This window comes from Vulpes lagopus, chromosome 10 (genome assembly GCF_018345385.1).
Source record: "Vulpes lagopus strain Blue_001 chromosome 10, ASM1834538v1, whole genome shotgun sequence".
Lineage (NCBI taxonomy): Eukaryota > Metazoa > Chordata > Mammalia > Carnivora > Canidae > Vulpes > Vulpes lagopus.
Window position 1 is genome coordinate 55,062,082 of NC_054833.1, and position 27,229 is coordinate 55,089,310.

The 27,229-nt window shown below is 36.8% G+C and overlaps 1 protein-coding gene across 5 annotated transcripts; it reads left to right on the plus strand.

Moving 5' to 3' along the window:
* Positions 1-37: 37 nt before the first annotated feature.
* On the plus strand, positions 38-27,013 carry DCUN1D5 (defective in cullin neddylation 1 domain containing 5). Of its 5 annotated transcripts, XM_041770028.1 has the most exons (8): positions 38-422; positions 2,416-2,507; positions 7,780-7,850; positions 8,257-8,348; positions 22,208-22,316; positions 22,401-22,505; positions 24,229-24,331; positions 26,696-27,013. In XM_041770028.1, exons 1-8 carry the CDS (start codon positions 337-339, stop codon positions 26,749-26,751), a joined length of 714 nt encoding a protein of 237 aa, XP_041625962.1. In that variant the 5' UTR covers positions 38-336; the 3' UTR covers positions 26,752-27,013. The 5 variants fall into 5 exon arrangements, with proteins under 5 accessions (XP_041625962.1, XP_041625964.1, XP_041625963.1 ...); XM_041770029.1 differs by lacking the exon at positions 2,416-2,507 and having other exon boundaries at positions 287-422; XM_041770032.1 differs by lacking the exons at positions 2,416-2,507; positions 8,257-8,348 and having other exon boundaries at positions 371-422.
* Positions 27,014-27,229: the final 216 nt, after the last annotated feature.

Consider the following 27,229-nt stretch of genomic DNA (forward strand, 5'->3'; position numbering starts at 1 on the left):
GGCAGCGGCGTGCTGGCGTCACTTCCGGCACGCAGAGGTCTGCATCCGGGTCAGAGCGCGGCTCTCGCCCTCGGAGTGTGTGAGTGGTGGCGGTGCCGCGCTGTCCGCGTTCTCTCTCCTCCGTGCGAGGCCGCCGCAGTGTCCACTGGCGGAGAGAGCCCCCGGCCTCGAGCGGAGGAGGGCGGGCGGCGGATCCGCGAGCGGGCTGCGGCCGGGCTGGGCCGCTGCACTGCGGGCTGGCGGCTTTGCGTGTCCGCCTGCTGCTGTGTGTGGGAGCCGGCGGACAGCGACCCCCTGCCCCGGCTCCCCTGGCCGCCCTGCCGGGGAGGGCGGAAGATGCCGGTGAAGAAGAAGAGAAAATCTCCTGGGGTGGCAGCGGCAGTGGCGGAAGACGGAGGCCTCAAGAAGTGTAAAATCTCCAGGTATCGCCTCCTCTCCCCTCCCCTCCCCCGCCCAGCCCCTTCCGTCTTCCTTCTGCTGGGCGGCAAGAGGACACGCCGGCGGGCCGGGGCTCAGGGGGTTCCGGGCTCGGGCTGGGGAGACGAGCCTGCTGCCCGGCGCGGGACCCCGCGAGGCTGTGCTCCCGACTGCGCCTCGTGCTCGGCGTGCGCGCCCCGGGAGGGGCTGTGGGATCCGCCTGGGCTGGGGCGGTGCGCGCCCCGGGGGTCCGGGGGAGAGCCGGGACGGTGCCCTCGCCTCTCTGCCCCCCGCCCTCCTGCTCCTCGCCCACCTGCATCCCTGAATCCCCACTCCCACCTGCTTCCAGACCTGGAACGGAGTCCCAAGTCCGAAGGAGTCGCTTAGACAGTTTCTCTGTAGCGAGTGAGGAAGGGAAAGGAGCTGGGGTCACGGGGACCTGACGACCTGGGGTGGGGGGATAGAAAGCGGAGCTCCCTGTGCTGGAATCGGCCTCCCCACTGAGGATTTGGAAGATCCCGGCTGGAACTACAGTGCCTCCACCTGCGCCAAGTCGCGTACGTGCAGAGTGGGAAAGGCCGCGCTTGCGGTTTTGTTCTCTAGCATTCAAGATGCTCTTAGCTCTCGGTATAAATATTAATAATTTGGTAGTTATTTTACTCAGTGTCCTCTTGGAGAGAGAGAAGGTGAAGCAGAGCTGTAATTATAGCTCTTTGATCCCGTTGTAGCGTGCCATTGAGGCACCACAGCAACGTTGTGTGCTGCACAAAATCATTGCAATTTGGGTGTGAGAAGTGGCTCCTTTGTAAATCTCCCTGGGTGTCTGACGGTATCACTGGTTGGCACTTGATGTAACAACCTCAGATGCTACCATTACAAGAGGACTGTAGTCAGCGTTATAAAGACGAGGTAATGACAGAGCTCTGCTAGAGAGATCTGCTTGCAAGTCAGGTAGGTACCTTAGCCCACCCTCCCTTTGCAGTTGACTGAATCTTTCCTTTTATTACTGAGGATATTTGGGGTTGTTGGTGTGAAACAAGGTAACTCACTGCAATTTGACGGGGCTCCTCCACCAGCTCTTATTTTTTATGAAGCATATAAATTAGTTCTTTATTGCTCTAACCTGTGGCCATCTTAAGTGGTGACATCAAAACTATTTAAATGAAGCACATTAAAATATCCAAGCGGTGTTCCTAAAACTCAGGTGATACTTTGCTCTATCAGCTTAAACTGTTAAATATGGTGCCTTTATGGATTACATTACTCAGTAGCTAATGTTGTAGCATTTCTAGGTCACTGTGGTGGTGTAGCTATCCCAGCTCTTTGAGACAAGGTTCCCTGAACTTCATTAAATCCTAAAGGCCATTTCTGAACTTCCCAACCTTCAAGGATTTTGTGGAAGAGATAGGCTTTGGGATTAAATAGCTTTGGCCCAATTATTTGTGTAATTATTATCTTCTTATTTGTATAGTTATCTTTTGTTTTTAATCTGTAGAATTTACTTATACTCTTGGGTCCTGGATCATCTTTTATCATAAACAACTGTTAATATATGATTTTTGAAAAATATTAAGTATCAAAATATATTTTGTAGTATTTTGTTTTCAAATGTGTGTCCATTATGCACAGATATAATTTCCATATGAATCAGCAGAAGAGTCACTGTAAAGACTAATACTTTCCCAACTACCAATCTTGTGTTGAGACTACTAGGTTGAACTTCCATGTGGTCATGTGAAATCTGGGGAAATTATTTTAGTTGATATTTTTGGATTTTGTTAGTGAGCAAAGTAGCATTTGGGTTTATTAGCCAGAAAATTTTGCATTTAGAAAACTGTTTCAAATTGCAAATACTAAACAAACTCCCAATTTTTTCCTATGATAGCAGCTGTAAAAAAAGTACTTTGTTTACTTTGAATTGAAGTGGTTCATATTGAACGTAGCTTTTCACTGAAAGTTGAGCCTTGATAAAATTCTTAGGCGTGTGTGTTTTCTAAGCTATTGCAGATCCCACCCCCCCGCTAGACTAATAAGTGGAGACGAGCATTTTTCAAGCAAGAAGTGCCTGGCTTGGTTTTATGAGTATGCAGGTAATGAAATTAATATAAGAAGATATCACTCACATGCTTGAAACATTTGTTTGGTTCATTCATTTAACAAATTATTTATTGCAGGCCTGCTTTGTGTCAGTGCTGTGTCCTGGGATCAGGGTTAATTAAGACTGGGGATTATGGGCAGACTAAGAATTTGGGGCCATGTCAGATGATATTTCTTTAAAACTATAATGAGGTATATAGTTAAGGGCGGGGGGGGGGGGGTGAGACACATTTACTATTGATACAGTTTGTAAACAGATACATTTATTGGTTTATGTCCATTAGCTAAAGTAGAGTTAATATTGTGGAAAACACAAAGTATGTAACAAAACATTTTATGCTTTACATAGTTCTTATTTTTCTTTTCCATATCCTATTGAAATTTTTCTGAACCCAAACTGACATTTTCTGAAACTGGGGAGGCTTAGTAAAAGATGTAAGATTTAGATCTGTTATTATACAACACATCTGCCCCTTAATCATTGATGTTTAGCTCTGTTCAGTTCTACTAGAAATGTGATAAGAAAGTGAACAGACTGATATTAGTACAGTGTGATAAATGCTGTATTAGGAAGGTGTTCTGTGGTAGTTATAGGAGGAAACTGGGCTTCTGAGGGGCACTCACTGAAGCCTAGGTGAAAATGGAGGCTGCTCTAGGCCTAGGATGGGGCTGTAGCCTGGGGGTGAAAGTCAGAACCCCCAGGGAGACTCACAGTGAGGCATATAGGGAAGAATACTTGTTTCCTGTTTATTCCTAACTTTGTCATAAGCATGTATGAAAACACCCCCCCCCCCCCCAAGAATGGTTTTGGTCTTTTGGAATTAATGGTTTTACAGCTTCTCCCTCCTTTTATCATTATCATTCTGACTATTTAAAATAAAACAAGAGTGGTGTCTGTGCCATCACTCTCATGTTGGTGCTGGTCAGTTAACATCTACAGTGTACTCTGGACCTGAGGTGTAAGTTTAAGCTAACCGTATGGAAAATAAGACTGTTGATGGGGGACCGCAGCTTCACTGTTGAATCAGCTGAGGGATCCCCAAAGTATAATTTAAAAATTGTTTGGTAACAGAACAGATTCTTTCTAGACCAGAAAAACTGCTATTACTGGCATCCCAAGACAATGTCTAACCCAAATTAAATGAAGGAGTTCATTTCTTACTGACCTCCATTTAAATGTTGACCCATTATTCAAAATGCTAGCTATACTGGAATTCATGATATAGAATCAAAAGGTCACTCATCTGATTTCACTTACAAAGAAATACCATAAAATTAGTCCATTTTTTTTCTTTCATGCTTATTTGTATTTCCTCTCCTTGGGACTTTGATGGGTAGCAAAATATTCTAATTAACTCAACATTTATTTCCTATACTAGCATTTTTGTAGTAGCCAACACAATAATTTCTGTCTGTACTTCAAAAATCATAATTATATAATGTTATCTTACAATCATTCTGTTAAGTAAGTGGTGTTATCCCTTTTTATAGATAAGAAAACTGAGGTTTAGATTGAATAATGACAAGAGTTGAATAGTGACAAGAACCAGGATTCAATGTTAGGTCATTCTGATTGCAGAGCCTGTGCTTATAATTACTACTAGCTTATAATTTCTTTTTTAAATTATATTCATGGCAACTAATTTTCCTTTTATAAAAAAATATTAGTAAATGTACTTGAGGGTAGTTTATATTATGTGATTTACTGAATGACTCATTCAGTAAATATTGAGCATTTGCTGTGGGTCAGGTGCTGATAAGTGCCAGGGATATAGTTATGAACAAGTCAGATAGGGTCCCTGCCCTTAAGGGACTTGCCTTCTAGTGGGGAAGACAGTAAATAGCTAAGGAGGCAAGACAGTTAAAGATTGTGGGGTGCTATAAATAAAAATATGGTCAGGTGTAGGGATAGAAAGTAGGAAGTTTGGATGGACGTTCAAGTAGGGTGCTTAGGGAAGGCCTCTCTAGTCATTCCTTGGGGCAGAGACTAAACCTAAGAAGGAACCAGTCATTTACCAAACAGACAGTAACTGTTCTGTCTTAAAATGGGGATATCCTATATTAATATGGAGACAATATTGTGCTTCCTGAGAAGAATACATGTAAAGCGCTTCTCACAGTATCCAGAATGTAGTTAGAACTCAATAAATGTAAGCAATTATTAAAAGGGTAAATAGCATTATAACATTAGATTTACTGGTTGTGTAATTTTACAGTTCTGTTGCAGAATTAATAGGACAGCTTCTGTGAAGCTCATGTTGAACGTGCTGTGTCATTTATTGAGCATATTTTTTTCCCCTGAGTATCTGCTATGCCTGGCATGCTTTTAGACTCTGCAGATATTCCTGGGAACATTTTATGGTTATAAACAAAATGGACTCTTTGCTTTTACTTTTAAAAATATTTTACTACTAATTTTGTTAATAAAATATCATAGGTGGTGTGCGTTAAGCTTGACGGTTTTGCTCTTTCAACAAGACCTCTCGAGTGATACTTACATTAGCAAGGACTCAGTAATACAGGGGGCCTGTTACTGGACAAAATCATGGAGCTTGAAAAGGTACTTTTAAAATCTTACAAGGAACCCCAAAATCAGGAAAGAATTGCTAACTTCTAATAAAGTTCTACCAGCTAGTAGAGTGAACTCCATCATTCCCATATCTTCTTAAGTTTAGTAGCAACTTTTTGCCTGAAAGAGTTAAATTCAGCTCCAGAGTAGATTTATTGGAAGACTATATTTCCATAAGTAAGAGAAACGTTATGCTGCGGTCCAGGAAAAGAACATTGGTATTGACCTTGTTTTAGAGTTAGATTTGTTATTTTTTGCATTGCTTTGAGAAAGTCACTTAATATTTACGGGAACATCTTGTGTATGTCTTCTGTAACTCCCTATAACATAATTGGTTTCTCATCTGTTGTTAACCACTAACTAGTCCCCCAGTTGACTATTTCATGATGGTAACTGATCATCTTGACATGACTCTTCAGCTCTCTCCTGATTCCTAATGATGGTAGATTTGAGGGCAAGTTAGCTTTCTTTTTCATAGGAATAATTTGTTTTTTTCCATTACATTTTTAATCTAATTTTCACTTTCAACCAAGCCATATATAAAGATACATATTCAGTTATATTTTTAACAGCTTTATTGTATATGTATGCTTTTAAAGTTACATAATTAACACATTCTCATAAATTCTCCAAATATATATTAGGAAGTGAAAGTGTCCTGTAATTACCACCCTCTCACCTTTTAACACCTCACTGCATAAATAACTGCAGTATTTATTTAAACCAGAAAATTAAATAAGGCTTTTGGTTTCAGACCATGTTTTAATGTCATCTTAGCAGCCTGGATCTCATCTGAAGTAGCAAGAGTGTATTAGTCCACATACTGGTTGGCTGTATTCTGTGGAAAAACACACACACACACACATACACACACACACAAAACCCTATAGGGTGTTGGTTTCATGCTGTGCTTGTGAACTAATCGGGTGGTATACAATGCCACCTGAGTAGCCATGGTCTAGTCTGTGATTTATGAAGCTCCAAAAATTTTATAAGCCCTTAAGAAACGAAAACAAGATTTGTTTTGGCCACTTTAATATTTCCAGACTTTTCAAAAATCAAATGTGATAACAGTTCTATTGTACTTAATAATTGTTTTAAATGATTGTTTCAGTCTTTTTAGATTTTATTTATTAGCAAGAGATAATAATGAGAACATGCCAGTGGGGGGAGGGGCAGAGGGAGAGGGAAGACTCCCTGCTGAGCAGGGAGCCAGACATGGGGCTCCATCTCTGGACCCTGAAATCATGACCTGAGCTGAAGGCAGACACCCACCGACTCGGCCACCAGTTTCAGTCTTTTTTTTTTTTCAAGTGAGATATGACATTAGTTATGAAACTTCTATTAAAATACATAGTTACACATTTTTTTCTTGTGATAAAACTTTTAAGATCTACTCTCTTAGCAACTTTCAAATACAACGATACAGTATTATTAACTGTGGTCATCATGTGGTACATTACATCCCAGGATTTATATATTTTATAACTAGAAGTTTGTACCTTATGACCACCCTTCACCCATTTTTTCCTACTCCCCATCCCTGCCTCTGGCAACCACCAATCTGTTCTCTGTATTTATGAGCTTGGGTTTTTTTGCGTGTTTGTTTGTATATTCCACATATACGTTACAATTGTATGTTATTTGCCACTGACTTTTTTAGCTTAGCAGAATGCTCTCAGAGTCCATTCATGCTGTCTCAAATTTGTTGTAATCTTACCGAGTTAGGAAAGAGACCTAGCAATGATGTAATTACTGTCTTTGGGAATCTGATAACATAAAATATAAGAATTGATGTATTGACTTATATTTAGTGTTAAGGGAGAAAAATAAGAAACAAGCTAAATATCACTAATTTTTGGACAAGCTAATTGAGGGATTAAACTTCTGTTTCTGGGCAGCCCTGGTGGCCCAGCGGTTTAGCACCGCCTTCAGCCCAGGGTGTGATCCTGGAGACCCAGGATTGAGTCCCACATCGGGCTCCCTGCATGGAGCCTGCTTCTCCCTCTGCCTGTGTCTCTGCCTCTCTCTCCCTCTCTGTGTCTGTCATGAATAAATAAATAAAATATTTTAAGAAAATAATAATAAACTTCTGTTTCTGTATTAAGGTGGAATATCTAATGCTTTACTATCTATTTTAGATCCAAGGTGACAAGGAAAATAGTAATTTCTGAGTTATTATTTTCAAAATATGTGTATCTTTTTAAAGTATTAAATTTTATTTGGTTGTATTCACAAGGGTAATAAATGACCTTATGTTTTAGCAAGAAAACGAGTATTCTCTGATTACTGTCTTGAATCGTGGGCTGTTCGTACACATTCTAGTAAAATTTCTTGTGGTTCTTTGTATTTATGCATTGCCAAAAATTTTCTTCAGAGAAGGCTCTCCGTAAATGTTTTTTTTTTTTTTAAAGGATGGGTTCAAGTTACTGTACAAACAAGTGACTGATATGAATGCTACTTCATTTTTTTCCCTTAATTTCATTTTGTAATGTGTGTAAAGAATATTTCAGAAATTTTACATTTTAAGTCATATATCAAATATTTATACCTTTATAAAAAATGTGTCAAAATTCAGATTTAGTTATTTAAAAAAATTTTATGGTGTGTTCATAGATGCCTTTAGTGCAATAGCTTATGTTTTATGTTGATAATAATATAACAATAAAATATGTAAATTATTTTTGTCTTTGAAGGTCCTGATGAAGTTGTAGGGCCAGAAGGAATGGAAAAATTTTGTGAAGACATTGGTGTTGAACCTGAAAATGTATGTTTTATTTCTAAGAATGGAGTATAGTGGGGTATAGCATATTTACATATTTCTAAAAATCGAGACACTTTAATCTTATATCAGAATTTTGTTTCTTCATGTTTAATACTGTAAATTGTCATTTTCAGTGTTTTTAACCAATTTAAGTTGGGCACATGTTCTCTTTCTTGATACAAATATTATTTGTAATAGAGTGAGAGAGATTCTACCTTCAGAAACTTAGAGCTTTATACTTTTGAGAAATTGGCCCATCTAAATTTCTTTAGAGTTAATAATACCAGAGGTTGTACTCTTTAATAGTTGGAAGATGGAAATAGTTGTATAAAAATGCTCTCCATGATAAATACAGACATGATTATCTCTGCTGACTTTTCCCCTATCCTTTATGTTCTGTTCTTTCCAGATTATTATGTTAGTTTTAGCGTGGAAATTGGAGGCTGAAAGCATGGGATTTTTTACCAAGGAAGAATGGTTAAAGGGGATGACTTCATTACAGTAAGACATTTTTTTAAAAAACAAATTTGATGGCCTATTTGAAGATCTTAATTGATACTTTGTGCTTCGTAATTTTTAGGAGTAAGGTTTCACCTTAAAATAATCAAATTGGTTTGATCTATAACAGTTAGGGATTGACAAAATTTGTATTGTGGTCTTGGCAGAATGAATAGTTACCCCATTTTTCATAATCTCGAATAATCTTTGTACGGTCTTACAAAGATCATTGACTTGAGTGAATTAGAGGTCTGTGATCAAAGTGATTTGTTCACAGATTGAGCAAATGATTTCTTTCTCTGAATACAGGGTTCTGTGTAAGGAGTTTGTTCTTTGGGCAGACCTAAGCTCTGGGGCCTCTTCTCCTCTTCAATTTTATGTTTCATTTTGAAAAGGTATTTGAAGATAGAGTTACATGGCACTTCTTTTTTATTTCTTTTTTGCCAAATGAATCTTACAAAGAACAAAAGCAGAAAGGTTGTATGGCAGCCCTGCAACCCTTAGCCATGTTCTAGTTAATACTTTCAGATGCTGCCTTTGAAACTCTGATAAGTTACAGAATTGCTCCTTTACAAAAATAATTTGATTTTTACTTTCCATAGTAAAGTATGCTTAGTTTCAGAATCAGTTAGTAATTATGTATTATTTTTAAATTATGTTCCTAATGTTCATGCAGGATGTTACTAATTACCAAGATTCTAAAATAGAGGAAGCATTAATTTATAATACTTTTGAGCTGAAACCTGGGGGTCAATTAGCCATGTGGTTTCCTGTTGTGGTTATGCTTTTATTAACACATTTAGCTATTCTTTACTACTTGTTTGCATGTCCTTACATTTCAGAATACCTCAAGATATTTTTTTAAGTGCATCTGTTCATATGGAACTTGAATTTTTATATTTGAATTTTCAGCATGTAATGCTTTGTAATTCTCCTTTTTAACCGGAATTAACATAATAGATATTTTAAATAGATTCACATAAAAACTTTTGCTTAAATGAGCCAAATTATAATTTCTAGAATAGAACATAAAATCAACCCTGTCATTTCAGTCATTTTTTATAGGTGAGATAAGGGGTCAGACTCAGAGAGGTGAAGAAAATGTTTACCCAGGTTCACATAGCTATTTAGTGGCTGAACTAGGACCTAGAATTTATATTTCCAGATTACCAGTCTAGCACACTGTACTTTCTGTTATTTTTCTTTATATATGTTAGCAATCTTTATAAAATAAAGGACTATTATTAATTTTTTGAGTCATAGTATTTATAACCTAACCAGGCTTGAATTCTGTCATTCATCTAGGTGTCATAACATACCAAATTAAAATGATATTGATTCTGAAATTCTTTGGAAATATCCAACCCTCAGTTAGCTTTTTAGAGAATGATAAAATTTACAGACAAGTATGCAAAGAATATAAACTAGTTTTCATATACAGCTTTGTACGTTTTATTAAAATTTATATCTGTTGTAACGTGGCTTATTCATTGTAAGACATTTTATTTGGTACTGTAATTGCTTTTTTGTACTGCTGCTGAATTTTTTGTATACTGCTTTTTTGAACATCCCAGCTAACAAGTGTGAGTGAATTTTTTTTTTTTTTAAGATTTTATTTATTTATTTGACAGCGTGTGCACAAGCAGGGGGAGCAGCAGGCAGGAGGGGGAGGGAAAGGGAGAAGCAGGCTTCCTGCCTAGTGGGCAGCCCCACGTGGAGCTCATCCCAGGATCCTGGGATCATGACCTAAGCTGAAGGCAGACCTTAACCGACTGAGTCACCCAGGCACCCACAAAGTTTATTATTTGTTTTTGCATAACTTGATGTAATATAAAGAGCCTTTGTATAACAGAAATGTGTGAACACACGCATTTCTAATAATTACTCTTGAATAATTAGCATATGGCTTTGGGTAAAAGAATAGAAATTGACTTAACCCTTGAACATGTATTTTTTTTATTAGCACTTCTTTTCTATGGTAAGTTCACAAGCTATGCAACATAAAAACAGTTACTGAACACTTAAAATTGACTCAGGTTTCTGTTTCATTCACTTATTACCCCCGCCCCTCTGCTGTACTCTATGCTGTAAAGCCTTGGAGTTGCTCAAATGAGTCAAGTGCTCTTGACTGAGAAAATAGTTGTTTTTTTTTTCCCTATGAACTAGATTGAAGTATCTTTTATTAGTTAGGTAAGTCTTAACTAGTCCTTGAATTTTCTTGTAAGAAACTTGCAAATTCTGTAGTAGTTTAATATTTAAAGCAGGAGAGACAGAAGAATCTATGTAAGTCTTAAGTTTTTATTTATAGTTGCCTGGTATACTAGGTTTTATTTAATTCACAGTCATAAAATGTAAAACTTCACAGACTTGATTCCCTTCATAGATTTTTTTTTTCATATTTCTAGGATTTGACTTAACCTGGGCATAGTTTTTTGATGGTCCCTAAATTGTCTTAATATAGTTATCATTGTTTCAAATTAATTAATTTTAACTCTTAGAAAACTTTAGTAGAGCTTTGTTAAAGAATAGAAACAGTCAGGTATTAGAGCATAGACTGTGCTCAAGGAAGGTAGACTATAACAGCCATGATTAAATAAATCTGTAATTGTGTAGACTAGACTACTTCTGTACTTCATTCATTTTAAGGCTGTTTATATATACAGACTTTTTGTAACTGAATTGCCTTTCTGTTTTGTGTCGAAGAATTTGTGGGTGTGAGATTGTGTATAATTAGAATGGCCATTTTGTAGGTTTCAGAGGATGCAGTTGCGCATCCTTTCCGGGGATTCTCTTCTGTGTACTTCCCATCATTGTTCAGTAACCACCAGGCTTGCCCCACAGGTTGGGTTTGATCTGTAGACACTTGTGGTAAACACCTCTGTTATGTCAGGTGCTGTGCCACTTCCCTGTGACCACAGTGAAGCATAAGGTAGTTCTGCCCTTTGGTGAAGATGCTGAGAGGGCAGGAAAGCCCTGTGGTGCTATAACCGTACATCCAGGTGGAACATGACACATGCTCAAGTATGGAAGCACAGCTGCTAATGAGATCAATTTAGGCTATGGAGACAGGAAAATCTGTATAGATGGATCATCATATAAACTGGGCCTTGTGAATGATCAGGATTTTGATGGTTAAGGATATAGGAAATACTATTTCTAAAGAGGAAATTGTGAGCAGAGCCTTGGGAAAGGAAAACGTGTGTGTGAGGGAAGTGGTCTGATTGGTTAAAATCAAAAGTACATAAAATAGGTTTGAATTACAGATGGTAGTGATAAAAACTACATTATGGAGGGCCTAGGCTAACATGTGGAGGGAGCTTAAACCCTCCCTTACAGACTGGGAAACCATCAGATAGTGTGTAGTTGATCTGATGCTCATAGACTCTTATGAGCACCTTAGAAAAACTAGACCTTATCCCTGTTATGCACATACGCTGCTATACACAACACATTCCATGTGGATCTTCCTTGTATCTGTGGATGCAAGACTCCAGGGGTACTTATGTTTTTGTTTGGGCATGCCTTACTGGCTGGAGTGGAGAACTTTTCTCACATCTGCTAGCTGATGGTGTTGGAGCAAGAGGGAAATACCATGTTGGTGGAGAGAACAGTTAGCATAGAACTTTGAAGACTGTACTTTGATTATGATCATGAAAAAAGGAGGCAGGAGGGAGCACCTGCCAGGAATGGCAGCAATTACGCTGCCTCTCAGTACATCACAAGTTGTATTGAGCCCTGGACTGTGAAGATTCAAGACAGTGGTCTGGCTTGACTTGACTTGGTTTAGGTGAGAGAGGAATGGGGAACATTTATCTGATTGTTGGTGAGGATAGAAGAGTGTGATGGATGGGGTGCTGTGATGTGTGGCTGTCATTCATGTAGCATTTGGGGCCCAACTAGTAATTGCTGTTAGCATTCTTTCCCTCTGCTCTTAGTGACAACTTCAAATGCTCTTCTCCTCATTTCCAGGTGTCCGCAGAAATGTGCTGCTTGGGTCAGTAGACCTTATTTGAGGAAGTTCTAGATACAGAATTCTGAATCAGATTCTTCTGTTGTGGATCATCAGTCTGTCCAGCATACTTAATGAGACTTCTCTAAGGAAGAGAATCTCACTTAGATCTAATACATGAATGGTAATTTCTTCTCATTTTAGAGGTCTTTAAAGAGGCAGAAATGTAAACGCCTCCTTTGCTAATCAAATATATAGCAATACTCAGGAAATTAATGTCCAAGGCCTACAGTTGAAATTTAAATCCATTTGTATTCATTCTAACCACAGTGGCCGTGGAGAATGGTATCCTATAGTACCAGTGTCTCTAAAGTCTGTGGGGTTTTATTTCGTTGTTATTAAAAAAAACTCTTTCTTGGTTTCCATGACATACTAGTCTTGTATTAGTGACAGCTTGGGTATGCTCATTGGTTTTTCTGTGTCCCTTCACAGTCTTTATGATATGGGTAATATACGTGGAAGTTTGTACTCTGTTTTTCATTCTTCTCCAAGAAGAAAACATCACATGTTTGTTCTGTTAAGATTCTTTCTCTGCTCAAGATTGAGCTAGACCATTAGGATTGCTATGAAATAGTGTGGACAGAGTTACCAGGGGGAACGTGATTTTTAAGCCATTTGCCTCAAAAGGAGCATCTCAAGCTAAGAACTGTTCTAATCATTTAACTTGTGTATTCTCCTTTAACCTCATGGTTGTCTTTACTGTTTCTGTCGTGTTAAAATGAGAGGAGGCTGGAGAGAGTCCGTGAAGCCACCTGGCTGCAAATGGAGAAGTTAGAATTTAACCTGGTCTCTCCCTGTTTGACTTGAAACTTTGTTCTTTGCTTTCTCTCTGTCCTAAGCTTATTGAAATCATATCCTAAATAATGTTGTTGTTCTGTGTACCTGTGGAATGTAAAATATTTGGAAAAGGTGATTTCTTGGATTCTTTTTCCTTGGTGACTTGTAAGTCACCACTTGAACACTTTATAATTTCGTTGAAACTACAATTTCCCACTAACCTTTCCCCAGGTAGGGATTTTGAAACTGTTTTAAATTAAATAAATACATATTTTGTGCTTATTTTTGGTATTTTTACTTATACTTAACAAATACTTTTGAAATGCTTCTATATGCCAGGCCCTGAAGAATGATTTCAAACTCTGGTGGTAGTGAGAGGAAGAACTTCTTTCCTTTGTTGTATTTATCTTCCTGAATCTCAAGTGTATTAAGATTCTGAATGAGGATTTGTGTGAAAATGTGAATCACATTACTAAAAAATATGTGAAAAGCACTTCTTCAGGAAGTTACAAAGATTTAGATGATGAGGCTTTACTTAAGATAGATATACAAGGAAGGTAATACACATAATTGGCTCCTTAAAACGTGGTAACCCTGAACATTATCAACTGGTAATGATTCTGGAGATCCTGAAGACGTTCAAATTTTCAAACAGCATCATGGGAGCATTTAATCTGAGAATTTGTTTCTTTTGCATATCCCTCTGGTAGAAGTGTAGAAGTTAATTGCATTTTCAACACCATTAAAGCTTTATTTTTCACGTAATGAGTTTTTGTGCTGATAAAAGCTACTTAATGAAAGAGTAAGTAATACATTTTTTTATAAGATTTTTATTTTATATATACATGAGAAGCACAGAGAGAGGCAGAGACATAGGCAGGTAGCCTGATGCAGGACTCGATCCCAGGACCCCAGGATCACGCCCTGAGCCAAAGGCAGATGCTCAACCACTGAGCTACGCTGGGGTCCCTAAGAAATACATTTTTAATAAATAGTAAGAATAAACTTTTCTTGTTTCTGTATGAAATACATTGTACACTCATTCATATATAGGAACTAGGCCCCAGACAAATTGGATAGTTAACTTATCTAAATTTTGATTTCCTTTTCTGGCCATATGGCAGACTAAATGTGCAAAGAAACCATTTATCATGTAAAACACTTAAATGCTGGATGAAATATAAAAGCATCTTTTAAAAAGCATGTCCTAGACTTGACTATAAATTAAGAAAGATAATCAGAGACCAGAAATGTCAAGAGATGGTGATACCACAGGGATCTGTGAAGCTGGCATTTACCTTAAGGTTATCGACCTTTTCCTCATCACCTAGGATCTGGCCATTAACCTTGGTGTATGTTTCAAGTCAGAGACAAAATTGCAAGGCCTGAGTAGGGTAAGAATCAGATCAAAAACTCTGATGTCACTTCTGTCCAGTAGTTGGAGATGTGATAGCCTGGGCTTGGTTCTACATACAGTGAAGGGCTTATTCCTGACAGAATTCTTACCAAAAATTCATCATACAGATTAAAGCTAAGATTCATTATTCATATGACAAGCCAAAAAACTGTTTTACAAATGTCCCAGGTGAGTAGTATTCTCATGTGTACAGTGGAAGCGATTCTTCTGTATAGGAATGCATTTAAACAGAAGCTTCAATTCTGCAGAAAAAGGTTCAGTTTTTATTAAATAATAATAAAAAATCACTAAGCCTATTGGGAAACATCTTAAACTTCAGAATTAGGCTTTTAATGCTAGCATTTTGAATTGTCATAATCTCAGCATAAAATAACTACATTAAATATATTTAAAGAAATAAGAATGGTGTCAGATGATCAGATTTCAAATGTGTAATTAAATCTCTGAAAGTAAAAAATAAAGATTTAAAACTCAATGGATGAATTACAAAGGAGGTAGATGTAGATAAAAGTAGGAATTGGTGACTTATAATATCTGAGGAAAATAGGAAAGAGGCTGAGGGATATAGTGGATACATTTTTTTCACCGTGAGTTTTCTGTATATTTTAGATACAGTCCTTCATCAAATATATGGTTTGCAAATATTTTCTCCCACTCTGTAGCTTGTGTTTTCATCTTCTCACAAGGACTTTGGCAGAGCAAAAGGTTTTAATTTCAATGAGGTTCAAGTTGATCAGTTTTTCCTTTTATGAATTGTGTCTTTGGTGTCACGTCCTAGAATTCTTTCCCTAGAGAATTTTATCTTAAGTTTTTTTTCTGGAAGGGTTTATATTTTTATATTTTACATTTAAATAACTAGTGCATTTTGAGTTTATTTCTTTAAAAGGCGTGAGACAGGTTTTGGTGTATTCTTTGCCTACAAAAGTCTACCTGCTCCACATTCCTATTTGTTGAAAAAGATCTTTCCTCTGTTGAATTGCTTTTACACCTTTGTCGTGTATCAGTTGGACATACTTGTGTGTGGTGGGTCTGTCTCTGGGTTCTGTGTTCTGTTGTTGATGTGTGTCCTAACCTTCTGGCAGCACCACATAGTCTAGATGACAGCTGCTATATACTAAGTCTACAATCACATAGACTGATTGATTTTTTTCTTTTCTTTCCTCTTTGTTTTGTTTAGAGAGAGCACAAACAGGGAGAGTGAAAAATCTCAAGGAGACTCCCTGCTGAGTGCAGAGCTTGAAGCAGGGCATAGTCCTAGGACCCCAAGATGACTGATCTTTTTTCAAAATGTTTTAGGCTTTCCAATTTCAATGCTTTTCCTAAAATTTTTGAATGATCTTCCTTTTATTTATAAAAATTCTTATTTTGGTTAAACTGCATAATATGGGGAGAATTGATACTTGTATCATTTTGGGTCTTTGATTTGCATGCAAGATAGATATGGATTTTTTTGGTGTTTAATTTCCTTGATCGTTTGGGATAGTTTTCAGCATACAAATTCTGTACTTTTTGTTAGAATTACACATGAATGTTTCATTTTTTATTTTGACCACTGTGAATAACCCTATATTTTTAATTCCAGCATCCATATGTTCATTACTAATACAATTGATTTTTGTGTGGTTGTCTTGTATCCTGTGACCTTGCTGAACTCACTTATTCTAAGTTTTTGTGTATGTGTGTCTTCCTTGGGTTGTCTACATAGACAGTCATGTCATAGGAGTTTAACATAAAATAGGAAAATGGGGACTGTTTTTTTTTCTTTTCTGGTCTTGTATGTCTTTTATTTCCTTTCCTTGACATACTGCATTGGCTGGAACATCTACCACTCTGTGGGATAAGCATGGTGAGAGTGGACATCAATCCCTTCCTGGCTCACCGTCTCAGAGGGATGTGTTCAGTCTCCACTATAAAGTATGTTAGCTTTGGTTGTCTGTAGTTGCTCTGTATCAAGCTGAGGGAGTTCTCTTCTGTTCATGTCCTTCTGTGAGTTTTCAGTGATTGCACGTGAAATATTTTAAATGCTTTTTCTGCATTAAATCTAATCGTGTAGCTTTTTCTTTTTTTTTCTTTCTTTTTTTTTTTTTTTTTTTTTCACTATTAATGTGATTACATTGATTGGTTTTTGAATACTGAGTCAGTTTGCTTACCTGGAATGAATCTCACTTGGTTATGGTGTCTAATTCTTTTTATACACTGCTGAATTCTTTCTGTTAATATTTTGTTAAGGATTCATGAAGAATATTGGTCTATTATTTTCATTTCTTTTCCTTATGTTATTCCTTGGGATGTATTTGACATAACATTGTTTTGGGTATATAACATAATGATTCAATATTTGTGTATTTTGGGAAATGAAATGATCACCACCATAAGTCTAGTTAACATCCATCATCATGCATGGTTAACAATTTTTTTCTTGTGATTTTTTTTCTTTTTCTTGGGATTTTTATTTATTTATTTTTGTGAGAGAAAGAATGAGCTGGAGGAGAGCCAGAGACAAGCAGACTCCCCTGTGATTAGGGAGTCCCATGTGGGATTCAATCCTAGGACCCTGGGATCGTGACTTGAGCCCAAGGCAGAACCTTCACTCATGGAGCCACTCTGGCACCCTTTTTCTTTTTTTTTAATACTACCTTTAATTGATTTTGGTGTCAGGGTAAATCTGGCTATATAAAAAGAATTGGGGAGTTTTTCCTTATATTTTATTTTTTGAAAAGTATAGCATAAAATTGGTCTTCAGAGATTGGTAGAATTCTCCAGTAAAACCGCCTGAACTTATGGATTTCTTTTTTAGAAGTTTTGAAATTTTGATTTTTTAATTGATGTAGGGTCACTCAAATTACTATTTATTTCAAATCATTTATCAGATTATTTTGTATTGTTAGTGTGTGTTGTTTCATTTTTCAAAGAACTGGTCCATTTCATCTAAGTGGTCAAATATATATCCTTTCGCTATCTATAGGTCTGTAATGCCATCTTTTGTTTCATTCCTGACAGTGGTAATTTTTGTATTTTCTCTTTTTCTTTGTCATTCTTGCTAGAGACTTGTCTGATTTATTGACTTTTATCCAAAGAATCCATTCTTTGTTTCATTGATTTTTCTATTTTTCTATTTTCAGTTTTATTGGTTTCTGCTCTTAATTTACTCTCTCCTGCTTTAGATTTATTTTGCTCTTCTTGATTCTGAAGATAGGAGCTTAGATTATTAACTGAGATTGTTTTTTCTTTTTTAATATTTGCATTTAGCTGTATGAATTTCCCCCAGCATTGCTTTGTGTCTCAGGAAATTTGACTTGTGTTCTTAGGTTCACTCACTTCGGTATACTGACTTGTTCTCACCCTTGGATTATTTAGGAGTCTGTTAAGTTTCTAAGTGTTTGGAGATTTTGCTATTTATCTTCCTGCTATTTCTACTTTGGTTTTGTTGTAGTCAGAGAACAATTCTTTAATATTTTCAGACTTTTCTTAATGACTCAGGCTGTGGTCTCCCTTGGTTTATGTTGTGTGGATGCTTGAAAAGAACACGTATTTTGTTGTAATTCAGTGACATATTCGATTAGTGTCCGTTAGGGCTCGTTGGTAGATAATGTTGAATTCTTTATGTTTGCTGATGTTGTGTCTAGTTCTGTCAGTTGTTGGCAGAGAGGAGTGTTGATGATTCTAAAAATAATTATATTTTTGTTTATTTCTCCTTTTCTCTAAATTTTTGCTTCACATATTTTCTTGTTCTTGGTACAGACACGTTTAGAATTGTTAAGTCTTCTTGGTGGATTGACCCATTTATCATAATGTTCTCTCTGCTCTGAAATCTACATTCACTGATGTTAATAAAGCTACCCTTCCTTCCTTTTGGCTAATATCCCCATGATGTGTCGCTTTCATTCTTTGAATTTCAGTCTGCCTATATTACATTTGAAGTCTGCTTCTTCTAAATAGTATATTGCTGAGTCATTTTGGTTTTGTGGGTCTTTTTGATCCACTCTGTTAGTCTCTGTCTTCTAATTGGTACATTCCGACTACTTACATTTGATATAATTATTAATATATTAAGGTTTAAGTCTGCCTTGTATTTTACAGTTCAGAAGTTTCCATTTGGTTCTTTTTTATGTTACATTTCTTTTCTCAGACTTTGTTTCTTTGCTGAGACCTTCTATCCATTTGTTTTACTGTGCCCATAATTGCTTATTGAACCAGTTTCATAATCACTGCTTTAAAATGTACATCAAATAATTTTAAAACGTTTCCTGTCATTTCAGTATTTGCACATACTGGCTCTCTTTATACATTCTGCTTGACATCTTGGTTGTAGGTATGACAAGTGCTTTTTTTTTTTACTGGAACCTGAAAATACTGAGTATTATGTTACGAAACTCTGGATCTTACTTAAATCTTCTATTTTAGCCAGCTTTCTCTACCACCACCTGCAGGAGAAGGAATTCCTCATTACTGTTGGCAGGTGTAAGTTCCACGCCCTCACTAGGCCTTCTCTGACCTACCCCAGGTAGCAAAGCAAAGCTACCCCAGGGCACTACTTACTACCTGCTGGAGGGGAAGTTCATGCTTTTATGTGGCTTCTTCTGACAGGGCAGAAGTTGAGAGGGAGGACCTTCCCTCATCTGGTGAGGGTGGGCTGTTAGGGCTTCCTCCAGTCTTTGCTGCCATTGGTGGGCATGGTAACAGTTTTTTCTGTGGTGGTTCAATGTTCTGACAGTTTGTTTTCTTGCTAGGCTGCATGATTTTTGCGCGGAGAGCAGAGTGTTGTTGTTGTTTTCTCTATCCCATTGGCATTCTGGTTTGCTGATTTCCTTCATCTCCAGGTCTGGGATAGATAAGACAAAAACAAACAGCAACAACAACAACAACAAAAAACCCCAGGAAACTCATCACTGTATTGTTCCTCCAAGTCTTTCACAATTCTTCCAGGCTTATGTTTATTTTATAGCTAATGTCCAGAGCTTTTAGTTGAATTAGCAGGACAGATAGGGGAAAAGTAGGTTTACTTCATCTTCCTGAAAGCAGAAGTTTTCTGTCTAATAAAAAGAAAAGCAAACCTTCTGTCCGCCTCCATCCCAGTCTAGTTAGTGTCACTTTTCTCTGCTCTCTTTTAGAACCAAAGTCTTTGATAGCATTTGTCTATACAGTTGACCCTCAAACAATGCAGGAATATTTTATTGAAACCTGGAAATTTTGAGTATTGTGTTATAAAACTTTGGATCTTATATAAACCTTCTGTTTTGGCTAGCTACCTCCAACACCACTCAGCAGGAGTGGGGGAAGTCCTAATCATTGTTGGCAGTAGGGGGAGTTCCTGCAGTCACAAGTCCCTGTGTTACTTCTGACTTCCCCAAAACTTAATTTATAGCCTCCTGTTGATTGGAAGCCTTACCCGTAACAGTCAAATAACACCTATTTTTTTTTATGTTAAAGGTATTACATGCTATACTCTTGCAGTAAACTAGAGAAAAGAAAATGTTCTAAAACAGATTGCATCTGTAAGTGGATCTGTACAGTTCAGACCTGTGTTGTTCGAGGGTCACCCTTGCTTAGTGTCCCCCCTCTCTTCTCAGACTCTTAAACCTAGTATCTTATCTCTTCTACACCTCTGAAATCATCGTGAGGCATCTGTGATAAGTGGAGAATCAATATTCATCAGAACTCTGGCAGAAGTTAAAACTGTACTTAGAAGAACATCTGTAGCCTGTTACACTAAAAGAAAAAAAACCCCTTCATCCACATGAACTAATATGTGATTTAAGAAGTTAGAGAAAGGATCAACCTGAAGAAAGAGAGAAGAAGATGTTCAGATATTAGTAAAACAGAAAGCAAAGCTGTTAAGAAATTCTGGCAAGATGATTAAGAAAAACAAAAAGCATAAATAAACAGTAATGTATATTAGAAAATGTTATAAATGTAATCATCTTTAAATAAAATTATATGTGAAATAAATTTTCAGAAAACTATATCCATGATCAGTTAATTCAAAAAGAAATAGAAAATCTGAATGGTCCTATAACCATTAAAAATGCTGATTGAGTGGTTAAAAATTCCTTCCAAGGTGAAAAGACCCAGGTGGTTTTCAGGTGATTTTGGACAAATGCTAATTCTAGTATTCAGTAAACTTTCAGAAAACAAAAAAAAAGGTTCATTATTTCACTTTTCTGAGGTTTGTGCTATGAGTTTGTTATCAAAATTAGTAAAGAGGGTGTGAAAGAATGAAATTTACAAGCCCATCTCTTTTATGAACATAGCCAAAAATCTAGCAATATATGAAACAGCATTACCCAGTTTAGCTTATTCTAGGAATACAAGGTTTAATCAACTTTAGAAATTTATCCAGAATATTTACACCTTAATAAAATTATGAATCACATGTCATATGGATTTAGAATAGTGAAGGTCTCAGTTAAATCTAAGCATGCTAGGTGTCTGCTACGTGATAAGTACTGAAACTCAGATTTGAGTAGGATATTGTGGGTCACAGTAGATGGACCCTGATTTAATGGAAGGGAGTCCAGTGGTCTGTCCGTGATGGCAAAATGTGAGTTAGGTTTTGGCTAGTAATATTTTGTGAAAATGTTGGAGGGAACATACCTCAGGTAGAGGCAGTAATATCCGCTAAAGCATAGCTGTGGCATTTGTGAGGAGTAGGTGAGCTAGAGCATGACAAGTATGGGGACCTGGCAGGGGATGAGATGAGTTGTGTGCCATTTGTGAAAGGTGTCCTCCACTCTGCTGCTTTCTCAACATTGGAGCATCTATCAGCCCAGTGAGTCAGAATGCCAGTGAAGATCTTTGAGAAATCTGTTTGTTTTTTTATGTTTAGTATCTTATCTTTAGAAATAACATGGATTTACTTGTTGGTACTCTTTCGTCTATGTACCTAATTTGAGGTCAAGTACTGCCACTAAATATTTACTTTGATTTTTGTTACTAAAAATGTAGGAATCTGAATCTGTGACTGAAGCACTAATGTGTTAATTTTCCCTGTGTTGTATCCCAGACTTTTTTTTTTTAATTTTTAAAGATTTTATTTATTTGAGAGTGAACACGAGAGAGAGCGTGAGTGGGGGAGGGCAGAGGGAGAAGCAGACTCCCCACTGAGCAGGGAGCCCAATGTGGGGCTTGATCTCAGGACCCCAGGATCATGACCTGAGCTGCAGACAGATGCTCAACTGACTGATCCACCCAAGCATCCCTATCCCAAACTTTTAAAACCACTCATAACTAATCTCTTTTCACCAGCCTGGTGCTTTAGAACTTTCCAATGAAATATGTGACAGAGGCCTGATTAATTTCCTTTGTTCTGCCATCTTTTTAAACCTTACGTGTGGTTAAAGCACATTTTTATATGTCTCTTCTTAAGAGGTATTTGTGATTTTGCTGGAGCTTTTCATTAAATTGTATTTTTTTTAAAGGAAAATCATTTAACTGAAATTTCATTGATTGCCAGGTTTTCTCTGTTTTTTTCTTTTAATTCCATTGGTAGATACAAGGCAATTAGTTTGTTAGTAACTCTAAGTTTGTGAATCAGAATTTTAAACATAGGTTAATTTAATGAATGCAATCACTTTTTTCTTAATGCATTCTTCTAACCCCTTAAAGATGCTTTTATTAATTTTCTAGATCGTATAATGTATTTGGTTTTTTTAATTTAAGGTGTGACTGCACAGAAAAGTTACAGAACAAATTTGACTTTTTGCGCTCACAGTTAAATGATATTTCTTCGTTTAAGAATATCTACAGATATGCCTTTGATTTTGCAAGGGTAGGTGGAATTTCCATATTTTGTAATTTTAACCTTTATTTAATCTTGAAACCACACTTAGAAGAATTTTTCCTTATATTTTAGGATAAAGATCAGAGAAGCCTTGATATTGATACTGCTAAGTCTATGCTAGCTCTTCTGCTTGGAAGGACATGGCCATTGTTTTCAGTATTTTACCAGTACTTGGAGGTATGTATGTTTTGTTTTTTGAAAATATTAATCTGATTAATACTAAATTTTAATTTTAAAGCTCAGTCTGATGGAAACTATATCTTTTAATTGAGGAGAAACAAAATAGATTTTTGGATCCTGTGCTTTTAAAAAAAATCTACTTTAGTAAAAAGTTTCTGTTAAAATGTGTGTGTGTATGTGTGTATGTATATATATATGTATATGTATATATGTACATATATATGTATGTGTACACACACATACATATATATATAGAGAGAGAGAGGGAGAGAGAGATTGTTATTTTTAGATGCAAGTTCATGTTCATTAATATAGTCTGTAGTGAGATACTTGGATTCTAGCCCTGCATCCCCCCCATAAAAAAAGCAAGTAACCTTCAAGAAATACATTTTAGCAAAGACACTCTTCATGAAAAATTAGTTTCTTGGGTTTTGGGCAGAAGAGAGTTGATGCTAGTGTACAAATATCAAACTTCTAAATCAGGTTTCTTTAATACAAGATCATAAGCTGAAATCTTCATAAGGGAACCAGTTGTAGTAATAAACTCTCCTTTTCACTTAGGTTCAATTTAAATAATTAGAATTAAAATATTTTATGTTCACAAATATGAGAATGGCTATAATCCTGTACTTGAATGTACTGATGAGTAAAGAATGTATACTGACTTCATGGAGAAAGTATTCTTTTAGAAAGTTTAACACAGCACCCACTGCCAGCAGTGGTTCTGAGATACTGTTCTTTTTTCATTTGCTTTTCTTTGACTTTCTGTCTGTTTTTGTGCCCTTTTGATTTTAGGGGTTTTCTTGAATTACAGATGCTTTTGCTTTTTGCTTTGAAAATGATACCTCATAAAGCTGATTATCCTAGCACATTCCTCGGAGTAACTTTGTTTGAAGCTTCTGATAAGAAGCAGTGATATGGAAAGGACTTAAGTGAATGGGTTTCATGTACATTTATTTACATCTTTAAGCCTAATAAAGTGGGCGTAATGAAGGCTAGTAAAACAGATATTTTTGATGGATGTTATCAACCTTCCTTGTTAGTAGTTTGGGGCAAAAATAAATAGAACTGAGTGTAAAAGTATTCACCTCTAAGGAAGCTGAGAGAATTAAATATTTTTTAACACTTGTTATGTGGAGGGTGTTCGACCAACAGTGTTTCTTAAAATCTTTATAATTCTGTTTCAAATTATGCATTAACCTCCTTCAGCAAATGAAAAAATGGGCTCCATTGTTAAACAGTGTTCCCAGGGTCCCTCACGTAAGTAGAGAAGTGGGGTTTGAACCCAAGCCGGTACTCTTTCCACAGCCTGCAAAGATGTCAACTTCAAGATGTGGTTAAACAGTAAATTTTATCGAAGAAGTAATGTTCTGGGCAGCAGCATGAGGGAGCTTAATGTGTGTCATATACGTTGTAGATCTTGATTCAAGGGTTGTTTACATAGGTATATACATGAGTAGACATCAGATTTTACCCTTACTGGTAGTACCTTTGATGCTTCTGTTATTTCTCTAAAATGAAGGAAAGATAAAGGAAAATGTAAATTGGATAATGTTAACATGTAAATGTCCCTGAGACTTTTCTTAGAAGCATCAGTAATTTAAACAGGAATTAATGTTTTAAGAAGACTAAATTACAAAAATGTCATAATTAAATTTATTGAAGTCAAGTCCAAATAAATAATGCCTGTTCAATATTCAAAATATATCATTTTCTACAGCAATCAAAGTATCGTGTTATGAACAAAGATCAGTGGTACAACGTATTAGAATTCAGCAGAACTGTCCATGCCGACCTTAGTAACTATGATGAAGATGGTGCTTGTAAGTATGATATAATGTTTTTCTATGAAAATAAAATTTATAGAACTATTCTATGAGAATATACATTTGTGTAGTATTACCATACAGGGTTTAAATTTCCTGGCAGTAACTCTTATTATTTAGTCATGTGAAAAGTGTGGGGGAGGCAGGTGTAGGACCTAGACCAAGAGCTTAGATTGAGCATTATTATAAAATCTATGCTGATGGGGTGCCTGGGTGGCTCAGTCAGTGGAGCGTCTGATTCTTGATTTTGGCTCAAGTTATGATCTTGGGGTTGTCGGATCAGCCCTGTGTTGGGTGCTGTGTTCGGAGGGGAGTCTGCTTGAGATTCTTTCTTCTCCCCCTGCTCACATGCTCTCCCACTAAGTTAAACACTCTCGCTCGGTCTCTCTCATATAAGTAATATCTGTGCTGATAAGTGAAATGTTATCATTTCATCAGTAACATAAAAGCATTAAAGCTAAATTTAAATTATAATTTTTTGCATGTAAAAGCTAAAATTCTGCTTTCTTGCCTTCCCTTCCATTTCCAGTGGAAGAAAAGTGCAGTCATGACTTAAAAGACAGGAAAGCAAACCATCAACTACAGTTGAAAAACCATAAAGTTATCAGGGTGCCCATTCACAGTATAGCAAATAATGTCAAAATAACTTTCCTTAGAAATTACTGAGTAAATAGCTAATGAAAAATAATTTTTGGGGGCGCCTGGGTGGTGCAGTAGATTAGGCATCATACTCTTGGTTTCAGCTCAGGTTGTAATCTCAGGGTCATGGGATCAAGTCCTGCCTCTGGTTCCATGCTCAGCAGAGAATCTGCTTGGGATTCTCTCTCCCCCTTCCCCACCTCTTGTGCATGCTCTCTCTTGAGCACATGCTCACTCGCTCTCTCTCAAATAAATTCTTTAAAAAAAAAAAAAAAAAGGATGCCTGGGTGGCTCAGTGGTTGAGCATCTCTGCTTTTGGCTCAGGTCGTGCTCCCTGGGTGCTGGGATCAAGTCCTGCATCGGGCTCCCTGCAGGAAGCCTGCTTCTTCTACCTGTGTCTGCCTCTCTCTCTGTCTCTTGTGAATAAATAAATAACATCTAAATATATATATATATACATATGTAATTTTTCAGTTCAAGTTATCTTTCAGTGTTTTTCAATGGAAAGGGGGCAGAATGCCTTAAAACGGATTTTTGAAGTAATAAGTTAGGTGAGCCACATTTTCTAAAACAGTGAAAGAAATTTTCAGTTTCTACCATCAGTTTGGTTGAATGTGTTGTTTTAGTGTTGAGAAGGATTACGTGGTAAGATAATTCCTATAAACATAAATTGAAATGTGGACTTATTTAAAGAAGGGATAACTTTATTTCTCTCTGTATATACTGTGATCTTTCCCTACAAAATGGTATACAATTTAATATTTTTAGAAACAATACCTTGGAACAGTAAGCTGGCAGCCCAGGGACTGTATATGGCCTGCAGATGTGTATATTTGTGTATGTTTTGAGTCAACCTTTAAATTAAGAGTTTTTGCATAAAAATAAAGCTTCTAGATTTGTTTGAAAAATCAGAAAATCTGACAACTGTAACTGGCCTGTAAAGTTAGTGAGTAAAGCTGAGTAGTAACTTATGTTGGACTTGGTTTTCCATTTTGCTGGCCCACAGTTTATGCCAACAAGTAGGTTGCTTTCCAGCTACCATTTATTCTTGGGCTTCCTGCTACTTTTCTTAGAGAAGTAGGTCTATGAAAAATAAAAGAAAAAGAGAGACCACCAGAATGTTGTGTGTTTTAAGAAAAATAGAGCAAGCATATTTTTTTTCTGACAATGAGCTTTCCTGTTTAAAAAAACTAGAGAGAGAACAGTGAGTTCATTAAAGCCTACCTGGCTTCCGTAAGAAAATGAGTTTGGAACCTCCAAACATTCATACAAATATCTTTTATTAGAATAGTTCTTAGGTCGAGTCTTGTTAGGTACCTGCTTTGTGTTTAGATTCATACTAGGTCCTGTTACCAGCCACCCTTTCAACAAGCTTACACACATCTTGGCATTTACTAAGTTAAACACTAAGGTAAACACTTTGCATGTTCCTTAATGATTAAATAACAGAAAGCTGTGAACATTGAGAAAAAGAGAGAGTTTAATCTTGACTTAGTTATTGGAGAGTTCATCCAACACTTGAACCTTGGAAAGGAAGTTGCTGCAAATATCATGGTGGGAAGTGCCTTATGTCAGAAAAGAAAAGTCTAGGGGAGTGAGCCCCGGTAAGCAGAACAGCAGAACTCACGTGACAGCCCAGTGTCTGTCCTCATTGCTGGCATGGAGCTCGTGGAGAAGGATGAGTTCACTGAATTCTAACAAAAATTGTTTCTTTATTTCTAGGGCCTGTTCTTCTCGATGAATTTGTTGAGTGGCAAAAAATCCGTCAAACATCATAGCAAGAACTAAATGTGAAGAAAATGCAAACCTTTTTGCACTCACGTGTATACAGGCTAAGGAGACAAAAAAATCCAAAGGGTGCATTTTCATTCATATGAAAGACTTCACATAGTGCTTTTTTTTCCTTTTTTTTAAAGGAAGTTTTCTTGTTACATGTGATGGGCATTGAGCCACACCTCTTCTGAGACTGAATATTGAAGCTTTTGTTTTGAGTTATGTTTATAACATTTATTTCAGAACAATAAAGATTCAGATTTGTGACAAAGGCCTTAAAGTGAAGATGTCCCTTCAGTGTCAGAGTGGTATTTATTTTTGTAGATTTTAATCCTTGAATTTTAGAGGATGTTTCTCACCATGAATTTGGAATTTTAAACATTTTAAACAATCTTAATATTTGGCAATGCAGTCCACTGATAGTATGGCTCATTATAATCATCTGTGCGCAATTAGGAAGAACATTGGCCTTGGCTTCTGGGA

Coding starts and splice junctions, on each gene's coding strand:
- DCUN1D5 (XM_041770028.1), top strand. CDS start 337: ATGCCGGTGAAGAAGAAGAGAAAATCTCCTGGGGTGGCAGCGGCAGTG. Junction 7,851..8,256: donor TTGGTGTTGAACCTGAAAAT/GTATGTTTTATT, acceptor TGTTCTTTCCAG/ATTATTATGTTAGTTTTAGC. Junction 8,349..22,207: donor AAGGGGATGACTTCATTACA/GTAAGACATTTT, acceptor TTTTAATTTAAG/GTGTGACTGCACAGAAAAGT.